Source organism: Artibeus jamaicensis, unplaced genomic scaffold (genome assembly GCF_021234435.1).
Source record: "Artibeus jamaicensis isolate MK-2021 breed Jamaican fruit bat unplaced genomic scaffold, CSHL_Jam_final scaffold_537, whole genome shotgun sequence".
NCBI classification, from domain to species: Eukaryota; Metazoa; Chordata; class Mammalia; order Chiroptera; family Phyllostomidae; genus Artibeus; species Artibeus jamaicensis.
In genome coordinates, this window is record NW_026522047.1 from 43,630,211 (window position 1) to 43,651,427 (window position 21,217).

Sequence of the window (21,217 nt, forward strand, 5' to 3'; positions counted from 1 at the left end):
GTTTAACGTTTTAGGAGACTGTCAGACTGTTTCCGATGGGGGTGCACTGCGTTACACTCTGGTCAGCACGGTGTGGGGTTCCGGTTGCTCCGCAGCCTCGCCAGCCAGCGTTTGGAGTGGCCATGACCTTAGAATTCAAGGGCTGCAGAAACAGCCTGCCCGGAGCTGCGCTGCGTGGCTCAACTCACAACAATGTATCCGCTCCCAGTTCTGGAGGCCGGAAGTCCAAAACCAGGGTGTGGGCAGGGCTGGTTCCTTTGGAAGGCTTCCGGGACAGTGCCTCCTTGCCTTTTCCAGTTTCCGGTGGCCCCAGACCTCCCTTGGCTCACAGACACACCCCTCTGGTCTCGGCCTCTGTCTTCGAAGGCATTTGCCGCCCCCCCCCCCGCCGGGAGCCTCTGTGTCTTCCTTCACAAGGCTGCCGCCCTAACCCAGCAGGAGCTGGCCCTAACTAGTTAACATCTGCGAAGACCTTTTTTCCAAATAAGGTCACATTCTGAGGTTTCAGTAGGCAGGAATTTTTGAATGACACCGTTCGACCCAGCACAGTCAGTCGTTTTCATTCGGTCACTTTAGTGGGTGTGTCCTGGCGCCGCGCTGTGGCTTTCGTCTGCGTTTCCTTGACGACGAATGATGGGAGCATCTGTTCAGTTTGTCTTCTGGAGAAATGTCTGTTCAAATCACCTGCCCATTTTACAAACTGAGTTGTTTGTTTTCTTAATACTGAGTTTTGGGAGTTCTTTCTATATTGTGGATACAAGTCCTTAACCAGAGAGATTCAGGGTCCAGCAGAAGTGAGGCCTGCTTGAGGGCGGTTGGTAGGGTAATAACATGGGTGTAGTAATTTATAGTTTTAATTTGACCATGCCACCTCAAATGTCATAGGGTGTGCTTGAGTGTGATAGTGTTATGTTACAGAATTACATGCTCATGATTCTATAAGAGAAGAGTCTGTAATAAAAAAGGGGCGGTATTTGTGCCAGAGCCTGTATGATTCCCAAATATTTTCTCCCAGTCTATAGTTTGTGTTTTCATTCTCTTAACAGTATTATTCAAAGAGGAGACGTTTTAAATTTTGACAAACTCCAATTTACCATTTTTTATATGGCTCACTCTTTTGGTGTTATATCTGAGTAATATTTGCTTAACCCAAGGTCACAAAAATGATCTCTTTCTTCAGGAAGCTTTACAGTTTTATATTTTTACATTTAGGTCTATAAACCCCTCTGAGTTCATTTTTCTAGATGGGACAAAGTATAGGATGTCCGCTCTCACCATTTCTATTAAACATTGTACTAGAGGCTATGGCCACTTTGATGAGGTGAGGAAAAGAAATAAAATACATTAAGATTGGAAAAGAAGAAGTAAAATTTCGTTGACATAACTGTTAGGTTGGAGTCACTCAAGAAACCAGATGGACACAGCGAGCTAAGGAGCAGGGCTTTTTAGCTGGAATAAGAGGGAAGGTGGGGCCAACCAAGGAAGGTTGGGGAGCCAACCAAGGGGGGGGGGTGTAAAACTCCCAGGGTTGTTCTTAGGGCTGGGATTTTAAGTGCAAAGACCTGCTAAGGATAACTGGTTGGGGTGTTAGAGTCTGATTGGCTGGAGCTGGTTGCTGGGTGCCGTTTCTGCCGACCACTGTTCCCGATACATCCCGTCAGGCTCAAGTTAAAGCCACGTCCTGTTATACCGGATCTGCCAACCCCAGACCCCAATCGTAGCCGGGCATCTGTTTGTCCTGGGCCGGTTGGCAGGCGGTTTCCCAGGCTACACTTTCCCACGGTACAGTTTTCCCACCTGGTGATTTGCCATTCCTGCTAGGCCTACCTAGGTCTGGCAATGACCACCTGTGCAGAAAAATCCGGTGGAATGTATAAAAATGCTACCAGAAGTAGTGAGTTCAGCAAAGTTGTAGGGTGCCAGATTATACAAAACTCAATTGCATTTCTATACACAGGCAGTGAACAATTGGGATTTTGAAAACCAATGCCATTTGTGGTGGATCAAAAGTAAGAAACGTTTAGCAATACATCTGACGAAAGATGCGTAAGACGTGCGGACTGAAAACTACAAAGCCAAGAGAAATGAAAGAAACTCTAAACAAATGGAGAGATTATCTTGTTCACGGCTCAGAAACTCAATATTGCTGAGGTGTCAATTCTTCTCAAACTGAACTCTAGGTTCAATGCACTTCGGGTCAAAAGCTGGCAGATGTTTATAGAAATTTGGAAGCCAACTTTAAAATTCATATGGCAATGCAAGGGACCTTAACTACCGAAAACCAAGTTGAAAAACAATAACAGAGCTGGAGAACAAACAAACACTACCTGATCTCCAGACTCTGCGGGCCGGCAGGGTTCCAGACGCCCGGCGGGCGCGGAGGCAGGCACGGGGTCCGTGAGGGAGAGCAGAGCCCGGGAACAGATCCGAGTGCAACAGGACGGCCGACTGGATCAGAGGCAGTTCAATGCGGAACAGACAGTCCCTGAGCTTCTAAATGGGGTGGTTTTACAATGAAATTGAATTTACAATCTTAAAATTGATTTTTGAGAGTTTTTATCTGTTTGCCCTGGGTACAAATCCTTCATAAGATGTGTTTTGCAAATAGTTGCTTCCAACGTGTAGGTTCTTGGCTTTTTACTTTTCTAACAGTGTCTTTGGAAGAGCAGAACTTTTAAATATTGATGAAGTCCGATGTCTCGGTTTTTTCTTTGCCATTTGGTTTTGTGTCCTATATAAGAAAGCTTTGCTTCATTCCAGTCATGAAGAGTTTCTTCAAAGTCATCTGAAAGTTTGATAGTTTTAGGTGTTACGTGTAGGTCTGCGACCCATTTCAAGTTAAGTTTTGCTTAGAGGATGGGTATGGGCCGAGGTCTGTGTGCTTTTGTTTCACTGACGGATGCCCAGCCTGCTTTGCTGGGAAGACCGTGCCTCCTCCATGGAACTGCCTTGCTGTCCTGGCTGGGAATAGACTGACTTTCCCTGAGACCATCCTCTGTGCCTCGCACGGTGCTACTCACTTCACAAGCAGAGTGTCAGTCAGGCTCCTGGGCTGGGAGCCAGAGACACCCCTTTGGGCAGATTTAAGCAGTTAAGGAATTGATGGCAGGATGTGAAGAAGCCACAGAATCGCCGGAAAGGAGGGGAAGCAGAGTCAGAAGGGGGAAGAGACCAGGGGAGTCTCTGCAGCACAACCAAAACCGCACACCCCAGAGCCAGGCTGGTGGGGCCTCTGCTCCAATGCCCGACAGAGGCAGCGGGGACCGCGGGGCTGGCCTGTTCCTCACCGCAGGCAGGCCACCGCCCTCCCCGCTGCCTCTGGGTGCTGATGTGGCCACCGTTGCTGAGCCACCCAGACAGGTTCTTCTGCATTTGGTTGGCTTCTTCGTATCCCAGCTCCTAGTTCAAAGTCTGGGACGAGAGCCCCTGAATGGCTGAGCCTGGGTCACCTGGCCTGCGACTCATGGCCTTAGCTGTAAGGGAGCCCAGCAGGGCGACAATCTGGCTTCCAACTCCAGGAGAGGGACAAAGCCTCTTTCTTATCACCCTCCATGACTGGCGCAGCAAGGAATTCCCAACATGGAGAAAGGGACTTCAAGTGCTAACTGACAAATGCCTTTTACAGAGTTTCTCCGAGTCATTCAGTGAAGTAGGCGTTGCCAGCAGCACCCGCTTATAGCTGAGAACACGGAGGCTAATCACAGGGGAATCACCTGTCCCCGGGGCCAGAGCTCACCAGTTCTAAGCAGGATTCCAGCCCGGCAGTGCGACCACAACACGCCTGTTTTTCGTGACGCCCCCAGAGCCGCAGCCCCAGGGCCCCACTGCTCTGGGTGCTGGAGCTGCGCGACCTGGCAGCCCTGATCTGCTCCCGGCCCAGAAAGGCCCAGAAACCGACAGTGTCTGTCCGTCAGCTTGACGTCATGAACCGAAACACCTTGACACTCAAGCAGGAAGTGTGCCATTCGAGGAAGCGACCACACACCCAGCCTTTCCCGACTCAGCCACCGTGGCTGGTGTCCAGAGCCCAGTGATGGAAGAACCCGCATAAGGACTGTGCTTGAACAACAAAAACAAAACAAGAACCTGTGCGATCATTTTCCCATTGTTCCAGGTATCTCTCACTGTGTGAGAAACTCTCTCAAAACTGAGTGGCCAAACACAGCAACCACGAGACTACATTGTATTAAACTGCACGACCCGCAGGTCAGCGACGTGGGCAGGACGTGGCTGGTGATTCTTCTGCTCCACGTGGTGCTGACAGGGGTCACCCAGGAGCATCCGGCTCTCGGGGGTCGGTACAGAGGGTCCATGCTCACAAACAGTGCCCTGCCGTGGGTGCCTGGGGGGCTGGGCTCCTCTGAGGCCCCCCAACCAAAGCTTCAACCTGCGGATTCTTCAGCATGGTCACCTCGGGCTGGTTGGGCTTCTTCCCAGGTAGCTGAGGTCTCCAAGCCGGAGGGTTCCAGCAAAGACGATGAAAGCTGATGGATGAAAGCTGATGAAGTTTCATGACCCAGCCTCAGAAGTTACAGAGTATCACTTTCTCTAGACTCTGTTGGGCCAAATCCAACAAGATCTGGGAGAAAAACAGAGACAACCCCTCCATCCTGTCTCAATGGGAGAACTTAGAATTTGCAGTCTTGTTTTAAACCACCGATCTCCCATCTACAGGGATCTGATCTGCCACTTAGCCTGTCCCTCTAAGCAAGAAAGAGAAAAGGTTCTCTGTGTTGACAAAGAGGAAAAAGAATTAGAAACTGGGGCCTTACCCAGAGAACAGTCGCTCTGCGAGCTGCATTCACCCCAGGCAGCAAGGGCCTCCCTGGGCACAAGCCGGAGCTGGGAGTTGCCCACAGGCGCCCGGTCCTCCCCCTGGACATTGTTACAGCCGACTCTCCCGACCTGCCCTATCTCAGTCCCTGACCTTTTGACCTGGAGTCGCCCACCCTTCCTCATGGTCTTCCCAACCCTGCTCCGTCCAAACCTCCCACTCTCTGCCTCAGGACCCAACCAACTCTCTTGCTCGGGGACAGTGGAAGCCTTTGTCATCTTTTCCCTCCTCAGGCAGGCCACCGTCTGTGGAGAATCCAGATAACCCTCGCAGGCTGCTCTGGTGATTGCCTCTGGCACCTCCTAGCGGGCTCTGCCGCGAGCTGGGGTCCTCGGGGGCTGCACCAGTACCCAGGCCAGGCTGGGCTCGGCTCCGCCGCGGAAAACACGCTTCCTCTGTGCTTATGGGTTACTCAAACCCCCTTCTCCCGTGTTTCTATCAGACTCAAGAGGGGCTGACTTGTGGATTAGAAATGCTGTTTCATGTAGACCATGGGCACTTGGAGATGAGGAAGACCCTTGATTGCGCAGTCACCGCGATGCTGCAGTTACGTCACCGCACGGCGCCGCATTCACTGCCAGCCCCGTGGACACAGGGTGGACTTCCCATCCCTCGCAGGGAAAACCCCCGAGACTCAGGAAGTTTCCCCGCTGGCAGACAAGGGCAAGAGGTGTTTTTCTTTTTTTTTCCCTGAAGTTGGGATGCACTGAAGACCTCACAGTTCTATACAATGCTGACAAAAGCATTCAGCAGGCTTTGATTCTGTGTCCTCCAACTACACTAGCCATTAGCCTCGTGTGGCTACGCAAATGAAAAGGAATGGAAATGTAATGTTTCGTTTCTCGGTCCCACCAGACACTTTCACATGCTCAGCAGCAACATGGTGGCTGGTGGCTCATGGCTGCGGTGCCGGACGATCGTTACATTGTTACAGAAAGTTCAATCACAAAACCTCCTAGTTCTCGTCTGGGAGACAGAGGAAAAGTCAGTCAGTTTAGCTCAGTACGGTCTGTCGCCTCTACTGGGGGAAAAAATGGCCCCGCCTTGTTTCCAAAGTGACACTGTTGGAGTTTCCTGCTCAGCTCCCCTTCCCTTCTTTTGGCAAAAGCTCCATAATTGTCCCTCCGGGAGTCACTACTCCCTCCTACTCGCTACTCACACACCACACACCGTCTCGGGTTCAGGTGGGGCCCGTCCCGCGCGCGCACCTGAGCATGTCGAATCAGAGTAGTCCTTTCCTTTGGCCGTGGTGGTTAGTTCAGTCATGGGGCCCAACAGAAGTAAACTCTTGAACTTTGGCTGGAAGCGGTGGGAAGGGGTGTCCTCTTCCTGCTGGGGTGCCAAGGAGGGAGGCTGTAGGACGGGAGCTGCTGGCGGCCAAGGGTGCCCCTGGAGAGTCGTCCCGCAGTGACCCCGCTGCAGAAGAGACACAGCGGGGAGCTGGGGAGAGAGTCCTGGTGGCACTGCTGACTTCTTGGGTCCAGCTGTGTTTGCTGACAGGATCAACCCCCGAATTTTCCAGTCACTGTGAAGCTACTACTATTATCACCTTGGTGCTAATGATTCTTCCAAACACTCCTGCTGAGACCCGTTTGAACTGGGTCTCTGTCCTTTACCATAGGAATGCTGATTATTAGCATGCTGTCCCACCCAGCACGCCAAGGTTGCGGGTTCAATCCCCAGTCAGGGCACATACAAGAATCAACCAAGGAATGCATAAATCAGTGAAACAAGTTGATTTCTCTCTCTCTTTAAAAGTCAATCAATAAAAAATTTTTTAAAAGAATGCTGATTAACCTATGTTCTGAGAATGGCAATCCATGTACAAAGGAAAAGAAGGCTACTTTTTTTCCTGCTGACACGTTTCTATTCTCAGACGACTGCATGTGACAGAAGGTGTCAGTTCCAGACGGGCCTCCCGCTCCTGCCTGGCTCACGGGCGCCCTGAGCCCGGGGCGAGTGCGCTAGGCCGAGACGACACCCAGCAGATTCCTCGACTTGACAACCGGGGTGAAGTTGGAACAGAGACTGTTGTGCTGGTGATGGAGTCATGCAAGGGGACACTGGACTGAACCACCAGGCAGTTCGGGGCCGAGACGCCTGAAGCTGCTCCACTCTCACTGAGCCTAAGGCTCGTGTCCTTTTAATAAACCACTTTTCATCTGAGCTGGTTCGAATGTGCCTGGAGCAGGCAAATCTATTTCTAGCTTGTGTCAGTCCTTCTTTCCTTCCTGGGACGGAATAACATCTCATTGAATGGATACACCACCTTTTATTTGTTTACCATCAGTTAATGGATTTGGGCTGTTTCCACCTGTCGATGATTGCAGATAATGTTACAGCGAACGGTGGCGTGCTGTGTCTGAGTCCCGATCCGGTGTGTATCCAGAAGTGGGATTGCTGGATTGGGACTCCTTTTTCCTTTCCGCCTCCCTGTTTTCAGGGGAGAACAGTGTTGTTCGTGGAGCCCTGGGCTGGGACCTTAACCTGCATCAACTCGTCAGAGCCTCTGGCAACCTCCTGCCATTTATGCATTTGTTACCTGCAGCAGGTAGGTGCTGCAGAATTTTAGTAATTAGCTTATGTAGGCCATGGGGTGAAAAAGGTTGAAAATCACTGGCCTAGAGGGATGAGAGTTTCCCAAGGAGAGGAGGTTAGATCTGGGTCTCTGAGGGACCAGTCATTTGTATGCTGTTGAGGGGCCTCTCCCCAGAGCCTTTTGCTGTGGTCTGAAGGCTCTTCCCACTTCTTTAATCCCTTCCATGTAGGCTGTTGAGTCAGTACTCTGTGTGTTCCGGAAGAGAAATATTTGATCCAAAGGAATGACTCTCTAATTGTGGAATTTCAATGAAGTCAGACATGGGACAGATGTTTTTCTTTTAAACACCAGTTTATTGAGGCATGACTGACACACACAACGCTATTTATATTGAATGTACACATCTCGGTGAGTTGTGAAACCATCACTACCATCAAGGCCACAAACATGCCCATCACTTCCTAAAGTTTCCTCCTGCGGTGCATTTCATGTAAGATCACGCCACACTTGATGGGGCCTAGTGGCTGGAGGAAAGCCTGTCCTCTCGGACACAGCAGGGGCTCTGTTTCTCTGGGAGCCTGGGGGGCTCGGGGTCCCTGAGGACTTTCCACCGGCTCCACAGCTCCAAGCTGAAGCTGTGTGCTGCCCTCTAGTGGCCACTGCTGGTTTGGCTCCAGCACCCAAACCAACCATTCTGATTTTTAGTGCTCCTGAAAAGGCGAGAGTGTAAGGGGAGGCTGGCAGTCAAGCTTACAAGTTTCAGCTTTAAGGTGAAGGAGGTGGGGAGCCACGAAATCAGTGAATGTTGGCACAACATTCTCCAACTTCCATGGTGTACATACACCCACTATGGCTGATTTAAAGTGATCAGTATCATCACCACCTCTGTCTCGGGGTCCCCCTCCTATTCACTTCACTTGGGAAAAGCACAACCAACATCAGACAGCCCAGGCACCAACGGAAGCCTTAGGATGGCCCACAGGGCCTCATATAATTTGCATCTCCCTTCCTGTCTTGGCCCCACTGCTAGCTCACCCCCTCCCCCATGCAGGGAAGGGCAGGAGTAAAAGTTGAGTGAAGATGTGGCCTCAGCTTGAGTTTCCTTCGTGGTTAGCTCCATGGAGAGAAACAGTGCAGAGCAGCAGGCTACGGTGTCTTGATGGCGGAAGGGTCTTTGGACCAAGTGGCCAGGGAAGCCCTCCCTGACCCGTGTGAGGGAACAGAAGTGCCAAGGGAGAGCCAGGAGGAAAACTGTGTTTCAGGCAAAGGGAACAGCAGCATTGCTCAGTCAGAACCCTGCATTTTCTAGAAGAGAAATGCATTTATCCAAATGGACTCTGTAATAGCGGAATTTTAGCCATAAAGTCAGACATTGGACAGATTTCCTTTTCTACTTTTTAAAAACCACTTCTTTGAGGTATGAAGAATGAGTGTGGTGAATTCAAGGCGTAGTGAAAGGTCCGAGAGGCCCAAAGCGCAGAGAGCAAGGAGAGAAGCAGTGAGTGTGACTGGCAGGAACGGGCCACGGTGAAAAACAATGATTTTCTAACCATAAAGGGAAGCCTCTGTCCGTAGCTGCGCTCTGCACGTGGGTGGTTCTGGCCGAGGGGATAGGTGAGGACTGAGACTAACCCCGAGCTGAGCCACACCCTTCGGAAGTGGGGCCGCACCTCTCGTGGGAATGCCCTTTTCTAATTCTAACAAAGACTGTGTGGCTACCATAGGAAGCTACTGGAGGGTTTAAAAAGAACTTCATTGTTTGTCTATTGTGGTAAAGTGCACACAACATAAAGTTTACCCTGTTTGCTGCTTTTAAGTCTACAGTCCAGCAGCGTTAAGTACATTCACATTGTTGTGCAACCATCCCTACCATCGATCTCCAGAACTTTCTCACCTTCCCCCATCACACACTGACCCCCTCCCCCAGTTCTCTGGCTCCCAACCTCTACTTCCTGTCTCTATGGATCTGACTGATCTAGGGCCTCACATGGTGACTCACACAGTATTCGTCCTTTGGGGACTCGGCTTATTCCTCTGAGTATAATGTCCTCAAGATTCAGCCATGTTGTAGCAGGTGTCAGAAACTTCCTTCCTTTTCAAGGCTGCATAGTATTCCGTTCTGTGAATAGACCACATTTTATCTGCCTGTCTCTGGACACTGGACTTGGGTCGTGGAACATTTTTGGCTATTGTGAATAATGCTGCTTTGACCATTGGTGTGCAGATGTCTGTTTGAATTCCTGTTCTCAATTCTTTTGGGTGTGCACCCAGAAGTGGAATTTCTGGATCATACGATAACTCCGTGTTTGGTTTCCTACGGAGCTGCCGCACTGTTTTCCGCGGCGGCCGCACCAGTTCTCATTCCCACCAGCAGAGCGCAGGGCTCCGGTTTCCCCACATCCTCAGACACTTGTCTTTTCCTAGTTGTTGTGTCAATAATCGCCACCTCAACTGGTGCGAAGTGGCATCTCACTGTGGCTTCGATTTGCACTTCGCTAGTGGTTAACAGTGTTTAGCACCTTTCTGTGGGTTGGAGGGCTTTGCGAAAAGATTCAGATTCAAGTGGTGGTGGGAAAATGGAGACAACTGCATTTGAATATTAATAAAAATGATTTAAAAATAAATAAAAATCAATATGGAGGTTAAAAATAAAAAAAGTTAAAAGAAGAGTGAGAGTGGTTGCCGTGGAATTAGTATCAGGTGTCTGATCTATTGCTCCCAGAGTGGATCTTGGAGAACTGGAGGCAGAGTCCCTACCTACGGGCTCCTGCCCCTTCCCAACCCCTCCCCGCATTGACATTTAAAACAAAGCAAGCAGCACTGACGTTTGCAAGTTCTTTCCAACCCTGTGTCTCATTCTTGGGAGCTTTAATTCACCTTTGGCCTCACTCCCTAGTGGCCCTTTGTTTGCAGTAAAGATAAAAAGTAATAAACAGAATTGGAAAACTTTTGCTTTCTCAGTTGTCCGCAACCTTGACAGCAGTGGCTCCCCGTGAGGGGCCGCCTTCTGCTTCCTCCTGCGCCCAGAGCTGACGAAGGCCCTTGCTTTCTCCGGCAGTTCTTGTTAGTCCAGCTGGTCGCAGGCTCTGGCCTTTCTGAAACCTCCTTCAGGGCTCCCGTCCCTCCTATGTCCTGGTGCTTGGCTGCCTCATCCCCCTGCTTGGTTTTCTCTCTCCCTCCTGGCCAGTCTTTTCCAATCTATTTTGTGACCTTTTCTCTGGTCCTGTCTTGGTTTTTAAATGCTCTGTGTTAGAACTTCTTCTTTCTGCAAACGTCCTGGGTGTTTTATTTGGTGTGCGTAGCACTGGTTGCTATAATAACCAAGCCTCCCACTCCCAAAGGCTTAAACGACAGATGTTTATTTCTCATTTGCTCAGTCGTCCAACATGGGTGTTCTTGGTTGGGTGGCTCTCCTGGGTGGCTTTCCCCCATTTCGTGCCTCCGTCTTCCCCTGGACCTCCCCACATGGCTTCTGTGCAAAGAGAAAGTGGAGGTTTGGAAGATGGACAGCACGTTTCATGGGCGATGCTGGACACAGACCCCCACTTCTGCTTGCATCCCCATGGGCTGGCTCTGGGCCACGTGGCCGCACCGAGCCTGGGAGCTGGGACGTGCACCGCTGGGGCCTGCTGCCGTGGGCCTGCGAGGAAGAAGGAGCAGCCTGGGGGCAGCCACAAGTCTCTGGGCCACGGACCCCTACCACAGCTGCTCTTCACATTGTTCATCTCCAGCACACTCCTGAGTCTCGATCGGAGCAGATTAAAGAGGGCTATCCACTGGCTGGGGAGAAGGGACTAATCCGGGAGCCCCGGCGGGAGAGAAGCTCAACCAGAGTTTGGTGAACGAGCATTCTCTTCTCCCTGGTTGGTGGAGACAAATGGTTCAGCTAACGACTTAGGCAAAGCGTGGGGGTTTGGGGTGCGTCTTGGACTCGTGGTAGGTACACAAGGAGGTGTCTGTGAGTCTCATGTCCATGGGGAACAGGATGTACCATGTTAACCATCGCAAAGCACGCAGTGCAGTGGCATTCGGCACACTCACCACGTTGTACAACCACCGTCTCCGTCTTCCAGCTCCTGGACAGTCCATCTCCCGGAGCGAACCTCTGGCGTTCACAGTCACTCCCGTTTCCCCGCCCCCAGCAAAGAAAACCGCCAAGATCAGCTCTCTGTCCGCACAGATTTACCTGTTCTGGGTGTTTTATGCAAGTAGAACTGTACAATGTGTGACCTCGTGTCTTCCGGCTTCTTCACTGAGCGTCACATTTGCGGCCCACCCGCATCGTAGCGGGTGTGGGCGCCTCGCTCCTTCCGGGGCTGAGTGACGTTCACTGCGTGCACGGCTGCACTTGTGTATCCACCCGTCCGTCCTTGGCTGGATATTTGGGCTCTTTCTACTTATTAGCCATTGGGAATAGAGCTTCTGTGCACTGTTTTTACATTTTTACATGATGCAAGACCATCAAAAGAATATTTTATGATGCGCAAAAAGCATATGAAGTTCAAATTTCAGTGTCCACAGATCGAGGTTTGTGGGCTCACAGCCACTCCCATTCCTATCACCTGTGGCCGCTTTCATGCTGTAACCATGGGGTTGCCATGACCCTTGAGCTAAGGGGTCGCAAGGCTGGCTTTTAGCCATCTCCTTTGCAAGCTCTGCTTGGATGGTGAGAGAAAGCTTGATTATTGACTTTTATTGTCTTAGTCTCCCAGATTTGGGGGCTGCAAACTAACTGAGAGAGAGCGCCACTGTTATACTTCGTAGAAATATTACATGCATGTGTTTGTACGCATGTGTATGCAGTGTATCGTGGTCAGAGTAGTGGCCGGTGTGTGGCTACCGGTGTGTGGCCTCTGCTGACCGATTTCCGTGTATTGCTTCATGCGGTCTTCGTGATAATTATTTAAGTAAATATGTAGTTTTCAGTGAATGGGAAAAATGAGGGGCTTAGCGGCGCTGCCATCCTGAGGTCACATATTAAGTGGTGGGAGCTAGACTGTGAATATTATGGGCTACACTCTGTCCCCCCAAATGCACGTGTTGAAGCCCTCACCCCGGGGACCCTCAGGATGTGATTGTGTTTGGAGATTGGTTGCTAACAAGTCTGTCGGGGCAAAGGGGGGTCAGCAGGTGTCCCTAAATCAGTGTGACTCGTGTCCCTGTAGGGAAAGGAGACCAGGACATAGACACAGAGGACAGCCAGGCAAGGACACTGGAGAAAATGGCGTCTGCACACCAGGGATGGAGGCCTCTGGAGAAAGCATGCTGCTGACACCTTGAACTTGGACCCTCAGCCTCCAGAACTGGGAGACAACACGTTCCTGTAGTCTGAGCCGCTGAGACGGTGGTACAGTGTGTGGCAGCCCTGGCAAATGAACACAATGCAGTTAGCGCTGTCTGCCAGAAAAGCCAGCCCTCCAAGCTCACAGAATAGTATGTTGTCCCTTATTCAGACTCTATCCTACTGAGGTCCCTCTCCTTCCAGAACTTTCCTCCGAGTCAGAGGCTGAGGCCTGAAAGCTCATTTCCTTCTCTAGATTCTTGGAGACCTACTTCCCCCAAATCTGGGCGCCTGCTGCGGGGGCCCTGTGTTTGGGGAGCAAATATGATGATGAATTCTTTTCCTCTGGAAGTTTCTTCACTTGCACATCCTCTTGTGGTTCTAGGCCCGAGGTCCCGGGAACGGTTTCTGCAGCTGTTTCTCCCGCCCCCTGTGCGATGCAGCAACGATTAAAACCATTCGGGGAACTGAGCCTCTGCAGCACTCGCTGGGGAGAGCACGTGCGGCCCCTCCCGCTTGCTCCGACCCGCTCCGGGAATCCGAGAGCGAATCTGCACGGGGTTTGCAGGCTGGGCAGACCGAAAGCGCAGACCAGGCTCTGACCCTCGAGGCGGAAGGATTTCCAAGAAATATTTCTTATCTGTCGGGGTGCAGTTGGGAAACTGGACCGGTTTTGTTATTTCATTTTTTTTTTTTAAGGAAGTATAGGTTTAGGTGCTTTTCTTAGCTTTTAAGAAAAGGTCACTGCGAAATGAGATCAGCTCTCTGTGAGGACAAATTTAGGAGACGACCCCCCCCCCACACACACACACAAGTCAGTGAAGATGCTCGGAATGCACCTGATTTGGTCCCTCTGTGGAGTGTAAGCCATCTGGCCCCCCAGTGCTGGCAGAGGGGTGGGCCCCCTATTTTGGAGCCAGGCTTACCAACCTTGTCATTTTTGTACAGTGAACCGCTTCCTCTCACGGTGTAAAACTGATGAGGTTTTGATCACCTTTGCCCCAGTCAGGGCAGGGCTCATGTCCACCACCCGCCCTAAATTTCCTCCAGCCCTTTTGTAATCCACCCCCCACCCCCCCACCCCGGGCCTGGGCCACCCCCGGGACTTGCGTCCACTTTCCTCTGGTCTTCGACCCAGGCGCCTCCACCCCCTTTGTTGGAGTGCTTTGTGTTTTCTCACTGAACTAAGTCAGAGCCGCCAGGACGACTCTGTGCCGAGTTCTGTGAGGCCTCCTGGGGGTCCCTGCGCCTGGGGTTAGGGGTACGGTGCACAACCCCCGCTGCTTGTCTGGAGTCTCAGGCACCCCCCTGGGGTAACTGAGTCCTCTGAGGAGGCAGCGGCCTACCCCCTCAGCAACTGCCCCCCACCCTCCCCAGGACCCCCGCCCCTTCTTCCCGGAAGGAGGGCAGCTACTGCCCGATTCCACACCCTCAGATCCCTGGTTTTCTTTCTTGATGCAGGGCAGGGTCAGTAGGTCAGGAGATGCATCAGTTTCTCTTTTTTCTTCTTCCTCATTTATTTTTTCATTTTCTAGGATACCACAGCCACCAAATTCCTTCCCTGTTCTCAGGACGCTCCCAGTCTTTGGAGAGGAAACGAGCATTCAGACGAATATAGATCATGCTGGGTGCGGGTGGGTGAGGAGCGCAGAGGGGGGCCCTAGCCCTGGAGTGGGGTGTCTAGGAAGGCTTCCTGGTGGAGGTGATATTCACACTGGAAGTCTTCCTGAAGGAGGTGATGTTTACATGGGAAGGATGCAAGGGGTTTAGTACCCAGGTCACACTGGGCGGGGGTCCAGAGACACCGAAGTGTTGTTTAACGGCTGGGAGAGGTTCTCGGGCCACACCTCTCTCTCTCCGGGCCTGCAGGGTTCTTGTGATCAGGTTAACGAGAAGGAGGGTGCTTAGCAGGAAGGAATGAGGGAAGCAGGGCAGGACAGAGGCGGGGGCTCAGCCTGGCTGCAAGGGCAGCCCTGGAGCCTGAACAGCATCACGGAGTTGATCTGCCCTTGGAGTGAAGGGCTGGCCTTTGGTCCTCTGCCCATCTACCATTGGCTGTGGGCCAGGTCTGAGGGCTGGTGCAGCTCTTGGATCGGAGGGCAGTTCTCTGGAGAAGGGAAAGCCCTGAGCTGTTAGCAGGTACCACTCACAGCTGCTGGGGGGTGGGTGCTCCAGCTGCAATAGGTGGCTGGACAGGGCATCAGTGGTGCCCACAACAGGGGCTATGGTCAGTCTAAGGTGGCCGGGTTATTTGGAGGATGGAGGTGGGGAGCAAGGAAGCCAGAGGAGGAGACCAGTGTAAGACTAGGCAGGGTCTCTAGTGCTGTATTAATGAGCCTGGACTTCATCTCAAGGTAACAGGGAGCCATGGGAGGATTTACTACGCAGAAGGGACATGGCCAGGTTGGGTAGGGCTGCTCTGGAATTCCCCCGAGGTCAGTGTGAGGATGAATGATGTCTCTGGGCCTCCTTCAAACTGACTTCTTCAATTTGGAGCGTCCCTAGATTTCCCCTTTGCTGGGAAAGTCACAGGGGGCTAGGCTTTTGCCAGCAATTGTGTGTTTCCTCCACTCCATTCTTCCCCTTCTCTCCCCCTGCAGCTCGCCCTTGTCCCAGCGGCGTCTCTGCTGACTGGATGTTACAGCGCTGGTTGCTTCTTCTGGTTTCGAAGGGTAACTGGCGTCTACATCCTCAGTCGCTCAGCAGGCCCCCGGGCCCCATCTGGGCCAGGGAAGGTAACGAGGCTCCCACATCCCCAGTTGTCCGCATCCTAATCCCCAGGACCTACGAATACGTGCCCTTACGTGACTAAAGGGACTTTGCAGATGAGATTAAGTTAAGGGGCTTGAGAGGGGGAGGTTACTCTGGGCTATCCTGTGAGTCTAATACAATAACAAGGGTGTTCTTAAGAGGCAGGCAGGAGGGTCAGGAGAGAGAATGAGGGAGGGAGGGAGACAGACGGAGAGAAAGAGAGAGAATGAAAGAGAGAATGAGAAAAATTGAGATATCTGTCACCCATCTATCTAATGAGACAGAGAGAGAATGAGATAGAAAGAGAGTTTGGAAGATGCCACACTACTGACTTTGAAGATGCAGGAAGGGGGCCTCGAGCCGCGGAACGTGGGTGCCTCTAAAAGCTGGAAAAGACGAGGCACGGAGTCCCCCCCAGCACCTCCAGATGGAACGCAGGCCTGCTGACAGCTCAGTTTCGGCCCCTGAGGGCTCAGCTGGGACTCTCACCTCCAGATCTGTAACATAAAAAACTTGCATTGTTTCAAGCCTCCAAGTTGGTGGCTTCTCCTATGAGTAGCCACGATCATTTAGCGTAGCAGATAATAATAATAATAACTAATATTTTTGAGCATTTAATTTGGGCCAGGCAGGGTTTTATGGCTTTTATCACATTAAGCTCAAACCCCACGAAATTATTATCCTCAATTTACCAATGGGGAAAATTGCTTTTGGTGTATTGGTTATCTCGTGCTATGTAACAATTACTCTAAAAACATAGCTTTAAACAACGCATTTTTTATTTTCTTTCCTTTTTAATCCTCACCCGAGGATATGTTTATTGATTTGAGAGAGAAAAGAGGGGGAGAGAGAGAAGAAGGGGGAGACAGAGAGAGAAGCATCGACTGTTTGCCTCTGGTGCACGCCTCAACGGGGGATGGAACATGCACTCTAGGCACGAGCCCTGAGCAGGAATCAAACCTGAAAACGTTTGGTGTGTGGGACCATGTGGTCAGGGCCATTTTTTATTTTCTTAGAGTTTCCGAAGGTCAGAAATCCGGAGGTGGCCCAGCTGGATGGTTGCGGACCGGGGTGTCCCGTGGGTCAAGCTGCTGTCTGGAGGTCCCTGCTCTCTGACCTGTGGGCTTCTCTGTGGCATGACATGTCTTCACCACATGGTGACCGGCTCCCCACCCCGCCCCTCCGTGAACGATCCCAAAAATCGACAGCAAGGAGGAAGCCACAACGTCTCTCGTGAACTCAAATGTCCCAGGTGCCACAACCTCAGATGTCACACAATGTCACACCCTCTTTATTCTGTTTATTAGAAGCAAGTCAGTAAGCCCAGCACACACTCAACGAGAGAACATTTAGGCTCCCCCTCTTGAAGGGAGGAGGAGCAGAGAGTTTGTGGACATAATGATGAAATTACTGCATTGGTCTGTCTGCCTCGAGGGCCCACACTCCTTGGGGGCGCTGAGCAAGGGTTATAGAAGGAAGCACAGCCCCAGCAGCCCCTCCCCGTTGGCAGTTGTCACCCCAGGTACAGTGTCCCCTCTGTAACGATCCTCAGGAGCAGAGCTTCTTGTTATCTCCGTTCTCCAGGCGAAGACACTGAGGCCCAGAGAGGCGACTTGCACCCTCACCCAGGTCACTTTGGGAAGGCCTTGCAGAGTCAGGACTTAACCCCAGGTCTGTCTAATCGCGGCTGCTATCACCGCACGAGCCAACACGGGGGACTTTCGCGAGTGCCACACACCCCCAGTCCTCAGATGCTCACGTCAGCCTGGTGAAGGAGATCTCACTCTTATTGGGCCTATTTTACAGATGGGAATGTTGAGGCATGGAGAGATTAAGAACTTTCCCAGGACCCCACCCCGGGGCGTGGGGTAGTGAGCTGGCTCCCGAGCTGGCGTTTATCCTCCTGTGCTTCTTTTAAACACAGTACAGCTCTGTTTGTTCTACTTCTTGGATGCAATTTGCCGTATTTTCACCCTGGCTCTTAACAGCAGCTTCACAGGGACCTTCGATGCATCTTCTTCAGTGGCCATAACTCCAAAATGGGTGCTTTGCCTTGCAGAGAACAAAAGGAAGAAGGCAAGAACCCATGGCACTTTCCTCCCGGTGAACTTGGGGCAGGACTTTGCCGCTTATTTTTAGCTCGTGGCAGGTGCTCTTGGTGTCTCTCCACACCCCTCCACTCACGCTAGTCTGACCTCTTTCTCTGGAGCCCCTTCTGTCCACCTGGAGCCCAGGCCTGAGGGGTCATGGGTCGATGCAAGGCTCAGTGCAAGACTGATAGTAGCTGGTGGCCAGATCCCCCAGTTCTCTCGCCCCTCGGTCAGTCGGTCGAGAGAACGCTGAACAGTGGGCTCTCTGCCTCCTTCAAGAGGTGCCCAGCGAGGTGAAGCCCAGGTTTTCACCATGTCTGCTGCTTGATGACTCAGTCACCGTGGGCTCGTTCCTGGCCATGTCTCCCTCCCTCCCCAGCTGGAGTTTTCTGGGGTCACCTCCATGTGAGAAACTGCTTTCACTAGAATCCCTGTCTCAGCATGTGCTCCAGGGAGACCCTGATGCAGGCATTCCTAGCCCTCCGTATGAATGAGACTGTACATGCGTGTGGGCATGTGTGAGTGTGTTGGGCTGGGGGCTGGGAAGGGAGGAGGGAGTTGTGGGTGAGGTGGTCAGATATAGTGGAGAGCTGAGGGAAGATGAGGTAGTTAAATCTCTAGACCTTGGTGGAAGGTCCTGGATTTGAATCTCAGGGCCCCCAAGGAAACTTGGACAAGCTGTATCTCCTCTCTGCTTTTTTGTTTTATTTTTGTAAAATAGGTGGGGTTAGAAAGTCCTACTTTACAATGTTTAAAAAATTTTTTTAAATATATTTTATTGATTATGCTATTACAGTTGTCCCATTTCCCTCCTTTATCCCCCTCCACCCTGCACGCCCCCTCCCACCCACATTCCCCCACCTTAGTCCATGTCCATTGCTTGTACATATAAGTTCTTCAGCTTCTACTTTTCCTATATTATTCTCAACCTCTCCTCTGTCTATTTTCTACCTACAATTTATGCTACTTATTCCCTGTACCTTTTCCCCCTTTCTCCCCACTCCCCTTCTCTGCTGATAACCCTCCATGTGATCTCCATTTCTGTGGTTCTGTTCCTCTTCTAGTTGTTTGCTTAGTGCATTTTTTTTAGGTTCAGTTGTTGATAGTTGTGAGTTTGTTGTCATTTTACTGTTCATATTTTTTATCTTTTTTCTTAGATGAGTTCCTTTAACGTTTCATATAATATGGGCTTAACGATGATGAATTCCTTTAACTTGACCTTATCCGGGAAGCACTTTACTTGCCCTTCCATTCTAAATGATAGCTGTGCTGGATAGAGTCATCTTGGATGTAGGTCCTTGCCTTTCCTGACTTGGAATACTTCCTTCCACCCCCTTCTTGCCTGTAAGGTTTCTTTTCAGAAATCAGCTGATAGTCTTTGAGAACTCCTTTGTAGGTAACTTTCTCCTTTTCTCTTGCTGCTTTTAAGATTCTCTCCTTATCTTTAATCTTGGGTAATGAAATGTAATGATGATGTGCCTTGGTGTGTGCTTCCTTGGGTCCAACATTTTTGGAACTCTCTGAGCTTCTTGGACTTACCGAAAGTCTATTTCCTTTGCCAGATTGGGGAAGTTCTCCTTCATTATGATTTCAAATAGGTTTACAATTTCTTGCTCTTCCTCTTCTCCTTCTGGCACCCCTATGATTTGGATGTTGGAATGTTTAAGGTTGTCCCAGAGGTTTCTGAGCCTCTCCTCATTTTTCTGAATCCTTATTTCTTCATTCTGTTCTGGTTGAATGTTTATTTATTCCTTCTGTTCCAAATTGTTAATCTGAGTTCTGGTTTCCTTCCCTGCACTGTTGGCTCCCTGTACACTTTCCTTTATTTCACTTTTCATAGTCTTCACTTTTTTCTCCATTTTTTGACCATACTCATCCAATTCTGTGAGCATCCTGATTGCCAGTGTTTTGAACTGTGCATCTGATAGGTTGGCCATCTCTTCATTGCTTAGTTGTATTTTTCTGGAGCTTTGATATGGGCCATTTTTCGTGTGTGTGTGTCAGAGCACCCGTTACATAGTAAGGGATGGACCATTGGTATTCACGGGTGGGGGGACACCCCCCTCACTGTGTTCTGGTGCTGTATGTGGGGGAGGGATCTGAGAGGGAACAATTCCCCTTGTTTAGCTCTCTTCTGGCTTTCAGTCACTTCCGCTGTTACTCACGAGCAAATTGGCCTCTCTGGTCAAATTTGAGTTTGGGTCGGTGGGCTTGTGTATGTTCCAGGACCCTGTGGGTCTCTCCAGCCAACTCTCCTGTGAGGCTGGGAGTTTCTCCCACTGCCGCCTCAACCCCCATAGGTTTTTTTGGTCAGAGGTTTTGAGGCTTTATTCCCTTTGCTGGAGCCCTGGGTTGCACCGTCTGTCTTGTTCCCTGGTTGTTTCTCCCAGTTTACCTGCATGCAAATGTGGGACCACCTGCTCTGCCAGCCACGCCTTGCCTGGTCGGCCAGCAGCTGCCCTGCCTCAAGTCCTCTCTGCCCGGCTGCCCATCTCCACCCCTCCTATCAGTCTGGATGAATGCTTCTTCTCTAACTCCTCTTTGGACTTCCATACAGTCCGATTTTCTGACAGTTGTGGTTGTTTTTTTGTTTTTAAAGTTGTTTTTATCCTTTTGGCTGTGTGAGGAGGCCAAGTGTATCTACCTACACCTCTGCCTCCATCTTGACTGGAAGTCCTACTTTACAATGCTGACTTGATAATGTAATTAAATTTTCTTGGCTATGTGTGATAACGGAGATTTTTTTCTAAGCTCTCACCCAATGATATGAGAGAGAGAGGAGCATTGATCAGTGGCACCCGCGTGCACCCTAGCTGGAAGTTGAACCTGCAGACTTTTGGTGTGTGGGATGACCCTCTGACCCCCTGAGCCGCTGGGCCAGGGCGGCCGAGATGCTTGTTTTCACGGGTCGGTCTGTGAAGAGGCCCTCGAGCTTGGGGCTTGTTCCTTTGGGGGCAGGTGGCAGGAAGCTCATTTAGTTTCAGTGGCAATAAAATGAGCAGATAAGAGATGGGAGACAGATGTTGGTTGGAAAGGGAAAAAGAACAGGTGGGTGGGAAGGAGAGAGAGAGAGAGTGAGACCTAGTGGCCCACCAGCCAGACCAACCTCTTCACTTTGGAAATAGGAGAAAACTGGGGGTTTTGCCACACTGTCCTCATGAGTGGCAGCAACTCAGCAGAAAGGTCTCTGGTGCTCTCGGGCAGTTGAGCAACTCTGGCCCCGCCCCCTCCCCGCATTGTTGTATTGGAAAACCCCAGGATACAGAAAGGGCCCTCCTCCGGGAGTGAGAGACACAGCACGATGTGGACCTTCAGCCTGCTCCTCTTCTGGGGTGAGTGTGAGCCCACAGGGAGCCCTGGTGAGCGCATTGCGCAGGGAAGGCGAGCTGCTCAGAGGAAAGGGGTCCAGGCTGTACCCCTGCCTCTGCCAGCCATTGCTTCTAGGCCGGCGAAACCACTGGGGGATGGCTGTGCCCACCGGTGAAGTGGGTGCAGGGTGGGGCCCGGAGTGGCTGCCAGCCCAGCCCTCCCGACCTGGTGGAGCGGAGAGAACTCTCGACCTGGTGTAGGCGGCTCTCCTCACACTCCCGGGCCTGCTTTCATCGCTGGCTGTGGAATCATGGGCACTTGGGGAAATACGAGGACTGGCTGGGTCACCGGGGGGCTCCTGGCCGGTCTCAGAAGCATCTAATGACTCCTCTGCTCTTTGCAGGTTGGCAGCA

The 21,217-nt window shown here is 51.3% G+C and overlaps 1 protein-coding gene across 1 annotated transcript in view; it reads left to right on the plus strand.

The window, feature by feature from the left end:
- Positions 1 to 20,796: 20,796 nt before the first annotated feature.
- ADGRE1 (adhesion G protein-coupled receptor E1) overlaps positions 20,797 to 21,217 on the plus strand; it is a 42,083-nt gene continuing 41,662 nt past the window's right edge. Inside the window, exon 1 of the mRNA XM_037154325.2 lies at positions 20,797 to 20,827. Within this exon, the coding sequence (XP_037010220.2) occupies positions 20,797 to 20,827 (31 nt within the window). The remainder of the gene's footprint in view (positions 20,828 to 21,217) is intronic.